Source organism: Calypte anna, chromosome 2, assembly GCF_003957555.1.
Source record: "Calypte anna isolate BGI_N300 chromosome 2, bCalAnn1_v1.p, whole genome shotgun sequence".
Lineage (NCBI taxonomy): Eukaryota > Metazoa > Chordata > Aves > Apodiformes > Trochilidae > Calypte > Calypte anna.
Window position 1 is genome coordinate 2,944,489 of NC_044245.1, and position 16,802 is coordinate 2,961,290.

Below are 16,802 nucleotides of genomic sequence, written 5' to 3' on the forward strand. Positions count from 1 at the left end.
TTTCCACGCAGACCCCTCCCCAACAATCTCCACGCAGGTTTCACGCACACATCCACCCCATCCTCCGCACACACCCCCCTCCCCACAGCACGGAGTGACACTGCGCAGTACTTCAGGACCCCACAGAGCACCCATCCCCCCCCTCCTCCCTTCACAGCCCTCTCAGGATGGGGATAAGGGAGGAGCAGGGATCCCTCCCTGTGTGTGTGTATCCCCCCACGTCACGCGTGGGGCTGGGGGGCGTGGCCCAGGGGCTTGTGGGCGTGGCCACGCCCTCTCAGCTTTATGCGGGTAAGGCATAGCCACGCCCCCTTGGCTTATCCGGGTCCGGGTTAGCCACGCCCCCTCACCGCCAAGCCATGGTCTCTCACCGCTAAACCACGCCCCCTCGTCCCCTGAGCCACGCCCTCCTCCACTAAGCCACGCCTCCAGTATATAACTCGGGCTCGCAGCCCGCTAAGCCACGCCCCCTAGTCTATAAATTGTCCTCCCTCGCCGCTAAGCCACGCCCCCCTCCTCGGTTACCCGTGGTGCCGCGCGCGGGGCTGGCACTGACGTGGCCGCCGAGCGCCGCCATCTTGTGTGCCTGGGCGGAGAGCGGCCGAGAGGCGCAGGGGGCAGCGGGCTCCGAGCGGGACCGTCCGAGGAGAGCCACAGACACTGCCCGCGGCACCAGCCGACCCCGGTGGGTTCGCCGACACCTTCTCTCCCTTCCCCTTCGAGCCCTGCCCGCCCTCCTTTCCCGGCTTTCCCGCCCACACCCTGCCAGGCGGCGGCCCGCGGGCGGCTCTGAGGCGCCGCGGCCTTGGCGCTGAGGGGAAGGAGGCGGCGGGGCGGTGGGCGAGGGGGTCCAAACGCGCTTTTTTTGTCCTTTCTTCCCTCCCTCACCCTCTTTGCCTGCAGCCAGGCTGCGGCGAAAGCCCTGAGGAGCGGCGGGCTTTGGCAGAGGCGCTGCCCCATCCGTCTCCTTCTCATGGGTTTGGGGCTGGGTGTCTGGGCCAGGGGGGGTGGTCAGGCTTTTCTCTGGCCTGGTGGGGAGCTGTAGGGACGGGTAGGACTTGGGGGGAAGCGTTTCTGCTCCCCGGCAGCTGCACCGGGCCCGGCGCCGCTCCCCCTGCAGGAGGAATGGGAGGGGATGCGGCGGGATGGGCTTTTCCTCCCTCCCTCCCTTCCCCAAACTCGCTCGTTCCGGCCTCTGCCCCGCCCGTGAAACGAGGGGGGGTATTTCCTCGTTTTCTTCTTCCTCCGAAAACCCTGATGGTAGCGGGGTCTCGGGTGGGGTGGAATTCGTAGGAGGGAGGTTGTGGTTTTGGTTGTTTTTTTTTTTTCTTAAGCCTTTGGCTGCTGGGCTGAGGAAGAGTGAGGATAAGGGCAAGAAGCTGAGCTTCAGCCTGGAGCAAACTCTGCCATTCCTGGCTTCGTTTTGACGGCCTAAGGATATCACTTTTCCTTGGTATATCAGCTCCTGGTGGGAGGATATTATACTCTGTGTGAAAATACTATATCCTATATCTCTGAGTAGTTAACATGATACTTCGAGCTGATAACCCCTGTCTGAACGTGGAAGGCCAAGCTATTCAAGCCTTTTCATGGAGGAATCACTTTTGCCTTCAGCAGAGCACAACTAAAACTCTGCTGGGTCATAAAACTGTCCAAATGTTGTGTTTGACATTGACCTTGCTGCTTTGCTGCTAGTCTCTTGCCAAACCAAATTCCACAGGTTGATTAGAGTTGTATCCAGAGGTCTTTGTTTTGAAACGTAGCTTTGGCACTAATGAAAATGCCAACTATTTTATATAATACTTTGGACTCTTGTTTTGCAAGCTGCAGGAGCTTACAACACCCCTTAGGACAGGGTATTCTATTAACCTTATTTTTCAGGCAAAAAAAAATCGAGTCCAAGTAATCCAAGGTCATTCAGCAGCATCGTTTTTACTATTTTTGCTGCTGATTTGGAACACTCCTGTAGGAAAAGGGAACTGTAGCTGAACTGGAGGATTTCTTCCTGGCTTTTATGAGTGTGTTTTATAATCAAATTACCAGTGTGAGTCCTCTCACAGGAGACAGGAAGGGCTTTTCTGAAAGGAAAGTTTACGAGGCTGGTGTGATGCCATTGAGCTTCCTCAGTTCAAAACTCATCTGGAGAACCCTGTTGGACTGCTCTCCCTGTTGTAGTAATTACATTGGGTGAAAGGGTGAGGAAACTCTCCTCACTTGAACCTCTGAAACTCAGCTGCTGTGCCAAGTTTGTTGGATATTCTGCCCTGGTGGAGAGCATCAGGAAAAAGAATCATAGAACTGGCTGGGTTGGGAGGGACCTCAGAGATCATCAAGTCCAACCCTTGATCCATTACTGCTGCAGTTCCCAGCCCATGGCACTGAGTGCCACATCCAGGCTCTTTTGAAATATCTCCAGACACGGAGAATCCACTACTGCCCTGGGCAGCCCATTCCAATGCCTGATCACCCTCTCCAGAAAGAAATTCTTCCTCATCTCCAACCTAAACCTCCCCTGGCACAACTTGAGACCCTGCCCTCTTGTCTTGCTGAGAGTTGCCTGGGAAAAGAGCCCAACCCCCCCCCTGTCTCCAACCTCCTTTCAGGGAGTTGGAGAGAGTGATGAGGTCTCCCCTGAGCCTCCTCTTCTCCAGCCTCAACACTCCCAGCTCCCTCAGCCTCTCCTCATAGGGTCTGTGCTCGAGTCCCTTCACCAGCCCAGTTGCCTCCTTTGGACCTGCTCCAGCACCTCAATCTCCTTCCTGAGCTGAGGGGCCCAGAACTGGACACAGGACTCAAGCTGTGGCCTCACCAGGGCTGAGTACAGGGTTTGAGCAGATCTCTGCTCAGAACACCCCTTGTTGCTGCCACACACACAGAATAGCTGCTGGATGGTGTTAAAAGGCAAACACCTAAAGGTAAATCAGTCCCCAATGGGCTGTTTTTTCCTGAGGTTGTTGAGTTGTGAAATGGAGTGCAGAGGGATTGGGCAGGGGTGGTGTTTTTTGCTCAGTTCCCTGTGTGTGTTAGTCATGCCCAGCAGACTGGGGGGGGGGCAGGTGTAGTCATTGCTTTTTCAAGGCAAACAAAGTTTATGTGGGAGTCGTGGGCTGGATTCTAGTCCTTATAATTCATCAAATTGTCTTGTGCTCTGGTTACATCTCTTTGAAAGCCTGCTTTAAGCAGAAGCAGTCATCTCACTGAAGCACAATTATCAGATAAGCTGTTGGTTACATTAATTGGTGAAGGAAGGCAAAGCTCTCAAGGCAGGATTCCAGATGAATTTGCTGTGGTGAAGCTTCAGTCCCTTTATTTTCAAAGATCAGTTTAGAAATAAAAGCTGCTGATGTGTGAAGATGGACTTTAAAGTGAAAATTTTTATAGATTTCAACAGCCTTAGCAAGCAGCTAGGTTGCCTTAACAGTGGATAAATTTGGTGAACAGAAGTTAACTTTTTCTAAAAAGGAATAGCTTCTTTTTTTAGAAATCTCTTGGAAGTTTTGTTGCTGGAATGTTACAAAGCCTGTATTAGACCCAGCACTGTCCTCAGCCATTATTCTCTTTTAACTGATGAGTAAAGAAGTTTATAATCAGCTTCCTACTACAGCAGCTGTTTTTTCTGTGTCATTCAGCACTTTTTTTTCCTTTTTGCTTGTGAGTATCTAATTTTATTTCTTGTTTCTAACACACGCAGACACTGAAGGAGTGTGGTACTACTTGGGCTGATGTTTCAGTTCTTATAAAACTGTTAATGTTTAATATAGCACTTATTCACATGTGGATCTTGTACCTCACCACTGGCTGCCTAAGCTCTGCTTTGACATTTCCCCTAAACCAAAAGCCAGTTTCATTTCCAAAGCTCCCATGTGAGTTCTTGCTATTTCTTACATCAGTGTAAATGTTGACTTAGTGCCCAGTTACTGGGAATGAATAACAGGATATCTGGCTTTCAGTATAAAATTTTGAACTTGTGAATAGTTTACCCCCCCAAAAAAACCACCAAAAAACCAACAACGACTGTGCAAGGATTATCTAAAAAGAAATGCTTGGTAATAATGGTTCTCACAGCAGTTACCCACTGTTAGCAGGTGAATATGAAGTGGGAATCACAGCTATATTGGAGGCACCTCTCTATTTCCTGAGCAGCTTCAGGCAATCCAGAGGGAGGTGATGGTTGCACTTGATCTAAAAGTGTGAACAGTCCCTCCTTCTGTACTTTTCCATGTGTCAGCCTATCCTTTAAATAAAATACTTTTCAGACCAGCTATGTTTTTTCCCTCTGGATTTGTTTGCGTGATGGTGATTTGTGGTAGTCTATAACTGCTTAAAATAGTTTTGATATTTTGCTGTGAAAAAAAAGTAGTTTGATTCCCCTTGCTTCAAGGTGAGAATAAGGGAGTCATTCTGATTTGGGTTTGAGTATCAAGTCAAATGGCCTGGTGCTCTCTCTGCTGGATACTGACTGTTTTTTTTTTCCTAGTTCTGCCCAATATTTTAAGGAGTGAGTTCTTCTTGTGCCTGAGAAATAGCCATGACCCTAAAGGAAATTTTTCCTCTTTTGCCCTTGTTTTTAATCTTGTAAGTGAAAATATTTTCTCTCTTCCTGCCATGCTGAGCCTTCTGCTCCCAGGAGAATTGTACAGCATGTGGAAAATGCACTCTCTGGGTAATGAGAATAGACAGCAAGATGTTCAGCCTACTTTGGTTGAACAGAGGTGCTACAAAAGGAGCAGCTCTGTGCTGGATTTTTCTTTCACCTTCCATCTTGCTTGCAGTTAACTTGTCCTCCATCTGCCTTGAACATTCCCTGTGCATCTGGGCACTTTTTAGTTGGTCCTTTGGTGGCCAAATCCAGCTGTGCCTCTTTAGATATGGGTACAGTTACATATCTCTGGTTCTTCAGTGCCCTAACATCCCTTAGAAGACTTGTGGCAAGGTCAGGATCATTTAGGACACCTTTTCAAGGATTCCTTTTCCATCTCATGCCTGGCAGAAGCACCTCCAAGATGAAGTGGGAAGAGTGTTACAGTGGTAGGTTTTGATCTCCACAGTTGATACTCCTCTATTTTTTTAAAGAGTGTAACTCTAGATGAATTGGGACTCAGAATGAAGAACTCTGAGGGGATGTTCTTGAGGTGGCCTTTATTTTAGTGGTGTTTCCATCCAAGATAATTCCCTGTTGAAGATAGAACCTGTTAGCTACTCTTGAAGGTTTGCACACAGTCAGCACCTCGTGGTGTTCACAGAATCAACCAGGTTGGAAAGAACCTCTGGGATCATCAAGTCCAACCCTTAATCCACTACCATGGATGGTATATGATCTAAAGCCCTAGGTAACTTAAATCAGAATTATTAAAGCTAAATTCCACTGTCCTGAAGTCAAAAGGCCTGAGAGGATACCCAGTCATCTTAGCTTATCAGACACAGAAAGCCAGTAAACAACTTCCAAAAATAGGAATATAGCTCTACTGGAATACATAGGTATTGGGCCACCCTGGCTATCTATAAAGAAGAGCTTGGAGCAAGAGTATTTTTCAAAATTTGCTGTAAGAGAACACTCCAATCTGTAGATAAATCAGTTCAAGTTTGAAGGAACACAGCTTTTTTGTTTATACCTGCTGAGTGGTGGTGTGAAATACAGTGGCCCTAGATTACTCCTAAATTTTAGCAGTGTTCTATTCTTGTTGGATGACTTCTCACATTCTCTTAAGTCACATTTTATATTGTAAAGAACAAGCTGCCAAGTTTGGTTTGCACTTTAAATTATTTGCCAGTTGTTCTTGCATGTAGCACCAGGAGCAGCTGTTTCACTTTTTTTTTAAGGTTTCCCACCTCCTGTTTACAGATGGATTGGTTGTTTTTAATTAATATTTTGCTTCTCTTGCCATTTTAATTTGAAACCTTCTAGAAGGCTATATAGTAGAAATGTAATACAAGGTAGTTATTGATAACTGGACTTCAAATTAATATTTCTGTTGAGTAACAAAGAGATCAATTTTTATTCTCCTGTGGCTGATGTTAATACCTGGGTAGAAGTTGCAGGTTTGGGCTTTCCCTGTCTGTATAAAAAGTGGAGTTAATGCTTGGACCAATTTCAAGTAAGCTCTCCTTTAAATTAAAATGTGCTTGTGGTAGTAAATCAGTTGTCTTGATTTTACACCAGTTTTGCTTGCTGTAGGTGCCTAAGCCAATAAAACAAGGTACAGAAAGCTACTAAGAAAACAAGATCTGAAAGGCTTAGGAAGATACAATAGATTCCAGAAACAACAAACGTCCTCTGTGCCTCTATCTTGGTGTGATGGGCAGAGAATTACACTTTACTTGACTGATCCTGGTATTTTTCAGCTCTAGAGAACAGTTTGCCAAAATAATTCTTTGTGCCTGGCAACTTTTGTTATTGATCACTGTTGTTGTTTTTCACTATGGAAGCCGTGTGTGTGGCAAGTGCTGATACATCAGAGTGAGGGAAGTGTATTTCTGTAGTACAGGCATGATTTCACTGGTTAAATAATGCATCTGACTCCTCCTGTCCTAGCTTCTGATTTCATCTGCTGTGGTGTGTTTAAAAAATTGGCATAAACCTGAAAGAAATGGTGGCATTTGCCATGACACCTGGCATGAAGTTTAATTTCTGTATGTACAAAAAGGACTTTCCTAGAGATTCAGAATTAAGGTTATGAAGAGATTCCAAGATGTTGCTACATTTTCTTTAATGTACTTCATATCCTTCTGGCCACACTTCTGTGGGATGGCTTGATAACTAACAACTCATCCGAGCAGTTTGGAGGTCAAGAAGCATATTTGATTTCTTAAGCAGCCTGAATGAAATGACATTAAAACACATTAATGTACAGCTAAGTGCACAGTGCTGCAGAAGATTAAGTGTTGAATGATCTTTGGCTTTGAGATGCTCCCCAGAGCTTTTATTCTAACCACCTACAATTAATAAAAGCAAATTTTATTTCCTACTCAGGGGCCACATCACTTTAACAGACCCCAGCCTGCCTGATTATTGCAGACACTCATTCATTTTTAACTCATTATTCTGAGTCTTTAAATTAGACTGTTCTAATTGCTTCTCTGGAAGTACCACTAGAAAACAGACTGCTGAAAATACCTTGTTTCCTGAAACACCACTGCAGTCTTAACCCATCTTTCTCTCTGTTTACCAATGGTACATTAAACCTTACCTGAACCTGCCCAACAGGTTTTTTACTCCTGTGAGGATCTTGAGGTGGAGTTGACTCTAGGGTAAGGTGTGCTCCAGAGCTCCCAAGGGCAAGGGGGAACCAGAGTTGTACAGAGAGTTGGGTTTTGGGGTGATCTGGGTTTGGTGAGAGGTTGTGAGCTGCTGTTCCTAGAAGCTGAAGTCTGGTTGAGGGTAAAGGGTTTCACAGAGCCTGCAAAAAGATTCTGTGCTTCTTATTCATATTGTTCCTATTCATACATGACTCTTCCTACTTAGCCTGCTAGATACTTCTTTTGAAGATGTGCTCAAATACTATAAGTAGCTTGCAAGCCATGGTCTTTTATGTTTTCAAGGCATTTGATTGAACTCGGGCTTCTGAAATAATGGGTGTAGGAACTACTGACACCACTTGCAGGGAGGGAAAGACAAAGTTAAACTTCAGAACAGACAGCAGACAAAATACTGGCAAGCCTTGATAGACTGCAAATGTTAAAAATGTCTGAAAGGCAACAGGATTGTTTGTTTAACCTAAAAAGGTCTTAAACGTCCTCATATTTTCAGGCTGAATGTGTTGTTTTTCATGGGTTTCAACTAGGGGACTGAAATGAGAATGAAAGCAGCTTCACCTCTGAAGCACAGCAGCAGAAATCTCGTGACCCCTCAGCTGAGCTGTATTAAGGGGAAGCAGCCCTGAACTGTGGTGGCAGCTTCTGCTGTGGTCCTGTTTAAAAAAGCAGAGACCTGGGGGCTGCTCAGGGTTGTGATAAGGATTTGGTTGAGGATTTTAATGACATGGAAAGGGGTGGAACTCGAGGTGCTTTTGCTTAATAATAAAGTAATTAAATACTGGCAGGAACAGTGTAGGGAGGGGAGTGTGACACAGAGAAACGTGGGAGTGTGATTTCCTTTTTTGTGGCAATAGATGAGCATAATTGGAGCTGCTGATCAGAGGATGATCCCACTGACAGTGGAATCTTTTTTTGCTCTCTCTTTTGCTCCAGCAACATCTAACAAGTAACTGGGGGAGCCCACAGTGGTTTGTGGGAGTTCTGACGTCGGTTTCTCCTAATATTTTTCTTTTAGACAGCAAAGATATTGCTGCTTTCTAAAGGTGCTTGTCTTGCAGGGATGGGCTGTAAACTGCACTTCTCTGCCTGTAAAAAGGAATGGGACTTTCTGCAATGTCACCTACCTTGAAGTACCAAATAAATTCTAGAAATTGTTTGGATAGTAGGAATGTGGAAGAAACCAAATACTTAAATGTATTCTTTACTCTTCACAGAAAGAGTGGAATGGAATGGTATAAAAGCAGTGGAGGACAGACTTGACCTGGAAATAGATCCCAGGAAAACAAGGAGAGGAGAGGCTGAGGGAGCTGGGGGTGTTGAGGCTGGAGAAGAGGAGGCTCAGGGGAGACCTCATCACTCTCTCCAACTCCCTGAAAGGAGGTTGGAGCCAGGGGGGGGTTGGGCTCTTTTCCCAGGCAACTCTCAGCAAGACAAGAGGGCAGGGTCTCAAGTTGTGCCAGGGGAGGTTTAGGTTGGAGATTAGAAAGAATTTCTTTCTGGAGAGGGTGATCAGCCATTGGAATGGGCTGCCCAGGGAAGTAGTGGATTCTCTGTGTCTGGAGATATTTCAAAAGAGCCTGGATGTGGCACTCAGTGCCATGGGCTGGGAACTCCAGCAGTAGTGGATCAAGGATTGGACTTGATGATCTCTGAGGTCCCTTCCAACCCAGCCAATTCTATGATTCTATGATAAGGATCTAACGGGGTTCACTACTGTTAGTGCCACGTGTAAGCAGCTTGTTGAGCTGATTGTGACTTCCCCGGGGTGTGGTATGATGTCATGGTTGTAAACGCTCAGGTTTTGCTGTGTTACATGATTGCTGCCAGTAATTCAAGCACTAATAACACAGAATGCTTTTTAACATGCAGAAACAAAATAAATGCATTGTTTGGGAAGGCTTGCCTTGTTGCCAGAGTTCTTGGTCTCATTTTGGAGGGTTGTGTGAGCTCTGGTGAAAGGTAACAGTTCAACACTGACTATCACTTTTCAGATGAAGTGGAAGATACAGGTAGCAGGAGACCAAAGGAAAGTTTTACAGCCACAGAGCTGCTGTGGTGGGGTGGGGAGTGAGACTTCCTGCTGAGATGAGTGCTCTGGATAAATAAGAACTCCAGCAAAACTGTTTTCTCTACTTCTGAAATTAACTTTCCTGTTTATACAGCTTTCATATGTTGAAGTGGAAGCAGAATTTTTGTGATCGTGCTTCAGAAATAGAAGGAAAGTGGTGGCATAATAAAACTTCCAACCCTTCCATTTGGTTTTAATCCACAGGTTTCCTTGTTTGGCTTACAAGGGGGGGGTTTAGCTATAAAGTTTCAATTGCACTCAGCTTCAGTCATGGAAAATAAGTGAATCTTTGACTCCCAGTCAGTAGTTGAAGTGGTGATGTCATTCAGGAACTCTGGACTCTTGAGTTCCACTGTGGAGCTGCTTGTCTGGAGACACCTGACTTAAATATTACAGTGCTTAACTTTGGGGTTCAAAATTGAATCCAGAAGAGCTTCCTGAGAGGATCAGGACTGCCCAGACCCTTCCAGTGCTGGTAAGGAAGCTGGAGTCTGTACTCTCCTAGCCTAGAGCTCAAGAGAGGGAAGGACTTTGGCTCTTTGGTGCAGTTTTCAGTTCAGAGCTTGTTTGAATTGTCTGAAATAGACTTTACAGTGTCTGTTTCCAGTGAGAATTTGGCTTCAAGGACACAGCTTCATCATGAGTCTCTTCAAGAGATGATTCAGACTTCATGTAGTGCTTTCAATTGTGGCTTGGCTTACAGGAAGATCATCCTTTGAGTGTTACTTGTTCTGCCTGTATGTGCTCCTCTTGTTTTAAGCTTGTTTTTTGAGTTGGGCTCCATCTCTTCTTCTCAAACTGACATCTGAGAGCTTCTGGACACAGCAGCAGTAGAGGTGTGAGCTGTCATTGTGTAACAGCCTTGTCTACAGCCTGCTGGAAAGATTTCAGGCTGTTTTGGTTTCTTTTTTTTTTTTTTTAGTGTCTTATATGAGCAGAAGAGTAGTTCTGGTGATTTCAAACTCACTGTGTAGTAAAAAGTTGGGAAAGAGAGGGGAAATCTGTGGAAGAAAGGAAGAAGCAGAGATGTGGGTGCCATGGATTCCATCTCAAGGGCACAGAGAGTGTCTGTGAGGGTTGGAGAGGAGGAGGAGGGGCAGTTTGTGGAGAGGCAGTTCCTCCAGTTCCTGAGCAGGAAGCTCCTGGTGTTGTTAATCCCTTCAGAGTGTCCAAGCAGAAGTGTTTGCTCTGAAGGAAGAAATGTTCATTTCTAAACCCTCCTCTTTTAACCTGGTTCTTAATTTTCAAGATTTAAGTTTTAGTTAATGTGGGTTTGTTTCCTAGAGAAGGTTTCCTCTGATGTTAATGTAATAACTGCTTTGTGTTTACTCTTTTTTCACAGTCCATTTCCTCAGGGTTTCAGAGGAAGGAAACTCCTTTGAGTAGGAGAGAGTCTGAGCTGTGTTCTGAGTTTCCTTTGCAAAGGAAGGATCAGCACACTGAGCAACAAAGAGATGAGCACACATTTAGCACTTTTTTTTTACCTCCAGGTCAAGTAGAAAAAATGTGGTTTATTTTTTTATGGTGACATTTCAAGCTGCAGATAAATTATCCCAAAACAATGGGAGGACAGAGCACCTGGAATGGTCAGTTGAGTTGAAGGCAAACCATGAATTTTGCAAAGAAAACTCTGAGAACAGCATTTAATAGTTAAAAAAAATCTCTGAAATAATATTGGAAAGATACAAAGCACTCAGAGGAGTGTTTGTAACCGGCTTTGGTGTCTGTGCTGATCTTTGTGTTGCTTCAGTATGGAAAAAAATAATGTTCAGTGGTAGCTTGGGGGTATCTAAAGAATTCAGATTATCTGATAGTTTCTTTTTTTGTGTGTTTGTGGCTGTTTCCAGCCTGGTCTGACCACAGCTATTGGTAACTCATGAGTGATACTGTGATCTTTTTCCTCTAGACTTCACTGGCCAGTGAGAATAAATCTCAAGCATGGGAAATATTTTTGCTAACCTCTTCAAAGGCCTTTTTGGCAAAAAAGAAATGCGGATTCTAATGGTTGGTCTGGATGCTGCAGGAAAGACAACTATTTTGTACAAACTTAAACTTGGTGAAATAGTAACTACTATTCCTACTATAGGTAAGATTTTTTTTTTTTTTTTAATTTATAAAACTGCTGGCTTGGAGGTTTGGTTCTTATTGTTTGCAGCAGGATCTTATCTCAGCTGCCACTCTGGATTTAAATGACTTAGTGCTGCACCCTGACTTGACTGTCAGAACAAACACTTGCTAAATCCAGGGTATGAAGTTGGCACAGCTGAACTTTCCAGCATGGGGAGGAAATGACATGGCTGGTTTTTTTTACTTCATTCCCTCTCTTTAGTCACTTGTGGAACAACCCTTTATGGGCCACAGCAGAGCAGTCTGCCCTGCTGAGCAGCACCAAATAGATTAGGCTGAGGAACTGAGGGGTTTTTTTGGAGGGAGACAGTGAGAACTGTAGGATCAGAGATGTGCCTTGTTTGCTGTCCTTAAAGCCCTGCATTTATTTGATACAAAATAGTTTGCTCTGCATTTTCTACCTGCTTAGGTACCAATTAGAACTGTTTCTAATTTAAAGAGGGAGTTTGGGAAAACCCAGGTTTGTCTGAGGGCTTCAGTGTCAGATTCTTCTTCTTTTAACTAGTTGTAAATTTAATGTTTTTTGGTGATGCCATTCTGAGTGTCACTTGGTACATACAGTAGGCTCAGGGCTGACTACTTTTCACTGAGATTTTTGCCACAATTTCTGTTTTAGGTTTCAATGTGGAAACAGTAGAATACAAGAACATCAGCTTCACAGTCTGGGATGTAGGTGGTCAGGATAAGATCAGACCCCTCTGGCGCCATTATTTCCAGAACACACAAGGTGAGTCTTAACACTTCTGTTGGAGGTTTCTAAAATCTAAAGGTATTTTTTCTTTTTTTTAAATATCCTTACTGTGATAATCTTGCAAATTTCTTGAGGGGGGATCTTTATTATTATGAAAGGGTGTGTTTTGTGTGCTGCTCTGGCTCCTCTATTAAGTGCAATTTGAAAGGGGTGGGAGGAAACATAGAAACCAGTCCTCCTTGTCCATCTGACTCACAGTGAGTTCAGAATTTTGCTGTTGTTTGCTGTGTCACAGCTCTCTGCCTTCACTTCAAAGCAGAGTCTTTCCTACAAGCTCTAACAGCCCCACCAGCTGAGAGTTTGTCACCTTTTTCACTGTTGCTCCTTTGTAATTATAGAATCCTAGAGTGGTTTGGGTAGGAAAGGACCTTAAAGATCATTTAGTTGAAATGTGCATGGATTTGAGTTCTGTCACAGGGTTTCCAGGGTTGCACAAGTTCCAAAACCAAAAATGCAAACTGCTTCTCAGCAAGAACAAACTTTATGAGATGACAGTGATAGGAAAGCTGTGTTTTTCTGATTATACACTGAATTGTTTCACATTATTTCCTCTTCAGAGCAGGATTCTGACCTCTAGGTATGTATCCTTTGAAAGTAACTTCTGCTGTCTGCTTATTCTGATTGTTTGCTTATTTCTAGGGCTGATTTTTGTGGTTGACAGTAATGACAGAGAACGAGTGAACGAGGCCAGAGAAGAGCTTATGAGAATGTTGGCAGAAGATGAGCTTAGAGATGCTGTTTTATTAGTGTTTGCTAACAAACAGGTATGCCCAAGGAAGGGTTTTGGGTTTTTTTTTGTAAGAACTGAAAGCATCCAACACATTTCTGAGTGCTAGATCTTGAATTTGACATCCTCACTTGCTGTGTAAAACTCAATAAGCTCTCAGTCAATGTCCATTCAGTTTTGCTGAAGACATCAAACCCATAGATTCAGTTACCCTGCTGTCATCTGAAAGGGAGGGACATCCTTCTAAACAGCCTCAGCTAATGGGAATGCTGTTTTAGGGAATTCTACCAGTTGGATTGAGCACCAGGTTCCTCCAAACAGAGAGGAAAGCCAAAATGCAACCACTTCCCTGAATTCTTTGGGTGTTGAGTGCTCGGTGACAGTGATGTCAGTGGAAGCACTGGGCTGAGCTTTTAGGGTAGCTGTGGTTTTCCAGGCCACAAAGTGAGCTGGAAGTTCTTCCTTTTAATGCTTGTAAAGACCTTGGTGGCTTAAACCCAAATGTCAAGGGTCTTAAATACGATTAGTAAATGTACAAAAGGAGTAAATTGATTGAACAGGCTCCTTGTGAAGGGTAAAGAAGCCTTTGGTCTTGGGTAGGAGGAGGAAAGGTGAACTATAAGCAGAATTGGTTTTAATTTCAATTTCATGAGAGAAGTTGAGCTTAAATCATAACCACAGCCCACAAAACTTTCCTTGAGTGGAAAACTGACCTGGAATTTGTAAGTTTGGGTCAACACTTAGGGGTTTGATGACTTGCTCCACACATCAGTTCTCTCACTTCTGTTTTCTGAAGAAAATCCTGAAGAAATGGTGCAGAGTTTGTGCTTTTGGTCGTGGTGTCAAACCTTTTGAGAGACTTGGGTCAGTCTGGGGGAAATAGCTTGGACAGAGAAATAATCTAGGAGAAATAGCTTGGACAGAGAAGTAATCTGCTGCCAGAGAAACTGAAAGAGCTCTTAACTTACTAATTAACCAGAACTGCTCCCAGCTGGCTCAGGGAGGCAGACACCTCCTTCTCAGCAAGTAGGGGAGAAAAATTAATTCTTCTTCCTTCCCTCAGGACCTGCCGAACGCCATGAATGCAGCAGAAATCACAGACAAACTTGGACTGCATTCTCTTCGTCACAGGAACTGGTACATCCAGGCAACCTGTGCCACTAGTGGGGATGGTCTCTATGAAGGACTGGACTGGTTGTCCAATCAGCTCCGAAACCAGAAATGAAACCATAAACCTTCCTTTTTTTCCCCCCTCCTCTTTCTTTTTCCACCCCCTCCCCCTCTTATTTCCCTCCTCTTCTCCCTCTGCTTTACTCTGATGTGGCAAACTGTGCTACTTTGTGGTATTGAGTGCCGGAAGCTGTTTTCATTTCTGTTTGTTTCTTTTTTTTTTGTCACAGTATATATTGCATCATGCTGTAAATGTGGCAAATACAAGCCTGAAAACAGTTAGGTTTCTTATTTAATGTAAATAGTTTTTGTTTTCAATGAGGCAGTTTCTGGTACTCCTATGCAATATTTACTCAGCTTTTTTTTTTTTTAATTGTAAAGAATCAAATCACTGGTTAGTACTTTTGGAAGGGATTTAAGTGGGTTTAACATAAGGGTTGCCAGTGGTCCTTGTGCAGTAGAGCTGAATCCTATCCTGGCTGGGTTGTGAGATCTGTGAGGTCCTGGTTTTGGTGGTTGGTTTTTAACCTGAATCCTGTATTTTTTTAAAATAGTCAAAGAAAAGTAAAAACACTTCAACACACAAACCTTTTGACATCACTTCTGCCATTCTCACCCCTACCAGGGGACTTTTGATTCTTTTTTTTGAAATGGTGAAGCAGTGGTTGACCCTCACTCAGCTTCATCCACTTAAAGAACAGTTGATAACTAACAGATCTCTGGCTCTTTCTGTTCTGTGCTCCTCATATTTGTTCATATTCAGTCAAAGATTTGTCAGCCCTGCTTCAGATGAGCTTGCAGACTCATGCTCAACATCTGACTTTTGGTTCAGGTTGAGATTTCTCTCTTCCATTGAACTTTTGAATCATTTCCAGAAGTCACATTTTTAGCCTGTCCTATTTGTCAAAAAAAAAAAAACCTAATTAAAATAAGTGTTTTCTACTTTTCTTGTGTGTAAACCACTCCAGAAGGCAAACCTTTCCACAGAAAGCACAGCCTCTACTAGTCCTAAGCTCTGTAGGCAGAAAGTACTGTACTTAACATCAAGAATTGCCATGAAAAAACACCAAACATCTATGTATAGCATCTAGAATTAAAAAAAAAAAAGGAAAAAGCATGAGAGTTTGGAGAGTCATTCCACTCTAGAAGTATTCAATCCCATTTTGGAACAATCCCATATCTGTATATGTGTGAAAACCCTTGGCATCCCTCATACTGCAAGGTTCAGATTTGCCATCAGTTAAAAAATAAAAAAAAAAAAAAAATGAAAAAAAAGACCTCTTTACTTTTCTTTTGTATTTTGATAAACACTGAAGAAGCTGGAGCTGTTAAAACTTTAACTTGAGGAACTATCAGAACTGGTTTATTTAGTGTTGTGGAAACCTTGATTGCTTTCAATACACAATTAGTAATCAACTGTTTTGTATACTTGTTTTCAGTTTTCATTTCGACAAACGAGCACTGTAATTAAGGCTATTAGAATAAAAATCTCTTAACTATATCATGTTTTTTATGCCTTGCTGTTCATTTGATCATCTTGGCAAGAAATCATAATGAAATACTTGTTGAATAAAAAGTTTCATGAAACTTGCACTGCTTATCATGTTGGTTTGTAGCATTGATTCTATGTCCAGGGAAGGGATTCTGCCCCTGTGCTCAGCCCTGGGGAGGCCACAGCTTGAGTCCTGTGTCCGGTTCTGGGCCCCTCAGCTCAGGAAGGAGATTGAGGTGCTGGAGCAGGTCCAGAGAAGAGCAAGGAGGCTGTGAAGGGATCCAGCAGAATTCCTGTGAGGAAGGGCTGAGGGAGCTGGGGGTGTTGAGGCTGGAGAAGAGGAGGCTCAGGGGAGACCTCATCACTCTCTCCAACTCCCTGAAAGGAGGTTGGAGCCAGGGGGGGGTTGGGCTCTTTTCCCAGGCAACTCTCAGCAAGACAAGAGGGCAGGGTCTCAAGTTGTGCCAGGGGAGGTTTAGGTTGGAGATGAGAAAGAATTTCTTTCTGGAGAGGGTGATCAGGCATTGGAATGGGCTGCCCAGGGAAGTAGTGGATTCTCCGTGTCTGGAGATATTTCAAAAGAGACTGGATGTGGCACTCAGTGCCATGGGCTGGGAACTGCAGCAGTAGTGGATCAAGGGTTGGACTTGATGATCTCTGAGGTCCCTTCCAACCCAGCCAATTCTATGATTCTATCTTTATGCAGCTGCTGTCTGTTGGATTAATGCAAACCCAGGAAAGGGTTTTGTTCCATCACAATTTGCATGGAAATTCCAGGATTTCTTCTGCTCTTTTCCAAATGAGTAAGTGAAGAGGTGGGCAGCAGTTCTTTGGTCCTCTTCTGGAGTCCCTTCATCACCTCACGGGTGTCTGCTGAGCTTCTTCAGCACTCCCATCCTTCTCACAACAATTTGTTGCTCCCTCTTAATAACAGAACCTCTGAATTAAGGCAAAATTATGAACTCTGTCTTCCTAAACACTTCATATTTATTTTTTCCATTCCACAGCCCCCTCTGGAGCTCCTCCCAGCTGATTGTCCTGCTTTTAGCTGGAGTTCCAGCAGATTCCAGGCTGGGAAGCTGAAGGAAGCTGCAAGGTGTAGAGCTGTGCAGGTTGGAGAGAGCAGACTCTCAGGTGGGGAAACCTCCATCCTCAGATGGGTTTTGGGGGATCACAGCTGTGCTGGGAGGAGACCTGAGGGGGGGTTGTTGTT

The 16,802-nt window shown here is 44.2% G+C and overlaps 1 protein-coding gene across 3 annotated transcripts; it reads left to right on the plus strand.

The window, feature by feature from the left end:
* The first annotated feature begins 511 nt into the window (after nucleotides 1–511).
* Nucleotides 512–15,688, plus strand: ARF1 (ADP ribosylation factor 1). Of its 3 annotated transcripts, XM_008494442.2 has the most exons (5): nucleotides 512–685; nucleotides 11,229–11,408; nucleotides 12,066–12,176; nucleotides 12,840–12,964; nucleotides 13,991–15,688. In XM_008494442.2, the coding sequence occupies exons 2-5, from the start codon at nucleotides 11,261–11,263 to the stop codon at nucleotides 14,150–14,152; spliced, it is 546 nt and encodes a 181-aa protein (XP_008492664.1). In that variant the 5' UTR covers nucleotides 512–685; nucleotides 11,229–11,260; the 3' UTR covers nucleotides 14,153–15,688. The 3 variants fall into 3 exon arrangements, 2 of the variants coding, with proteins under 2 accessions (XP_008492664.1, XP_030302237.1); XR_003987290.1 differs by lacking the exon at nucleotides 11,229–11,408; XM_030446377.1 differs by lacking the exon at nucleotides 12,840–12,964.
* Nucleotides 15,689–16,802: the final 1,114 nt, after the last annotated feature.

Bases quoted from the DNA above. Each gene is read 5' to 3' on its own strand.
- ARF1 (XM_008494442.2), top strand. From the start codon at position 11,261: ATGGGAAATATTTTTGCTAACCTCTTCAAAGGCCTTTTTGGCAAAAAA. The intron at 11,409-12,065 runs GTAAGATTTTTT...TTTCTGTTTTAG, and splicing joins AACTACTATTCCTACTATAG to GTTTCAATGTGGAAACAGTA. The intron at 12,177-12,839 runs GTGAGTCTTAAC...GCTTATTTCTAG, and splicing joins TTATTTCCAGAACACACAAG to GGCTGATTTTTGTGGTTGAC.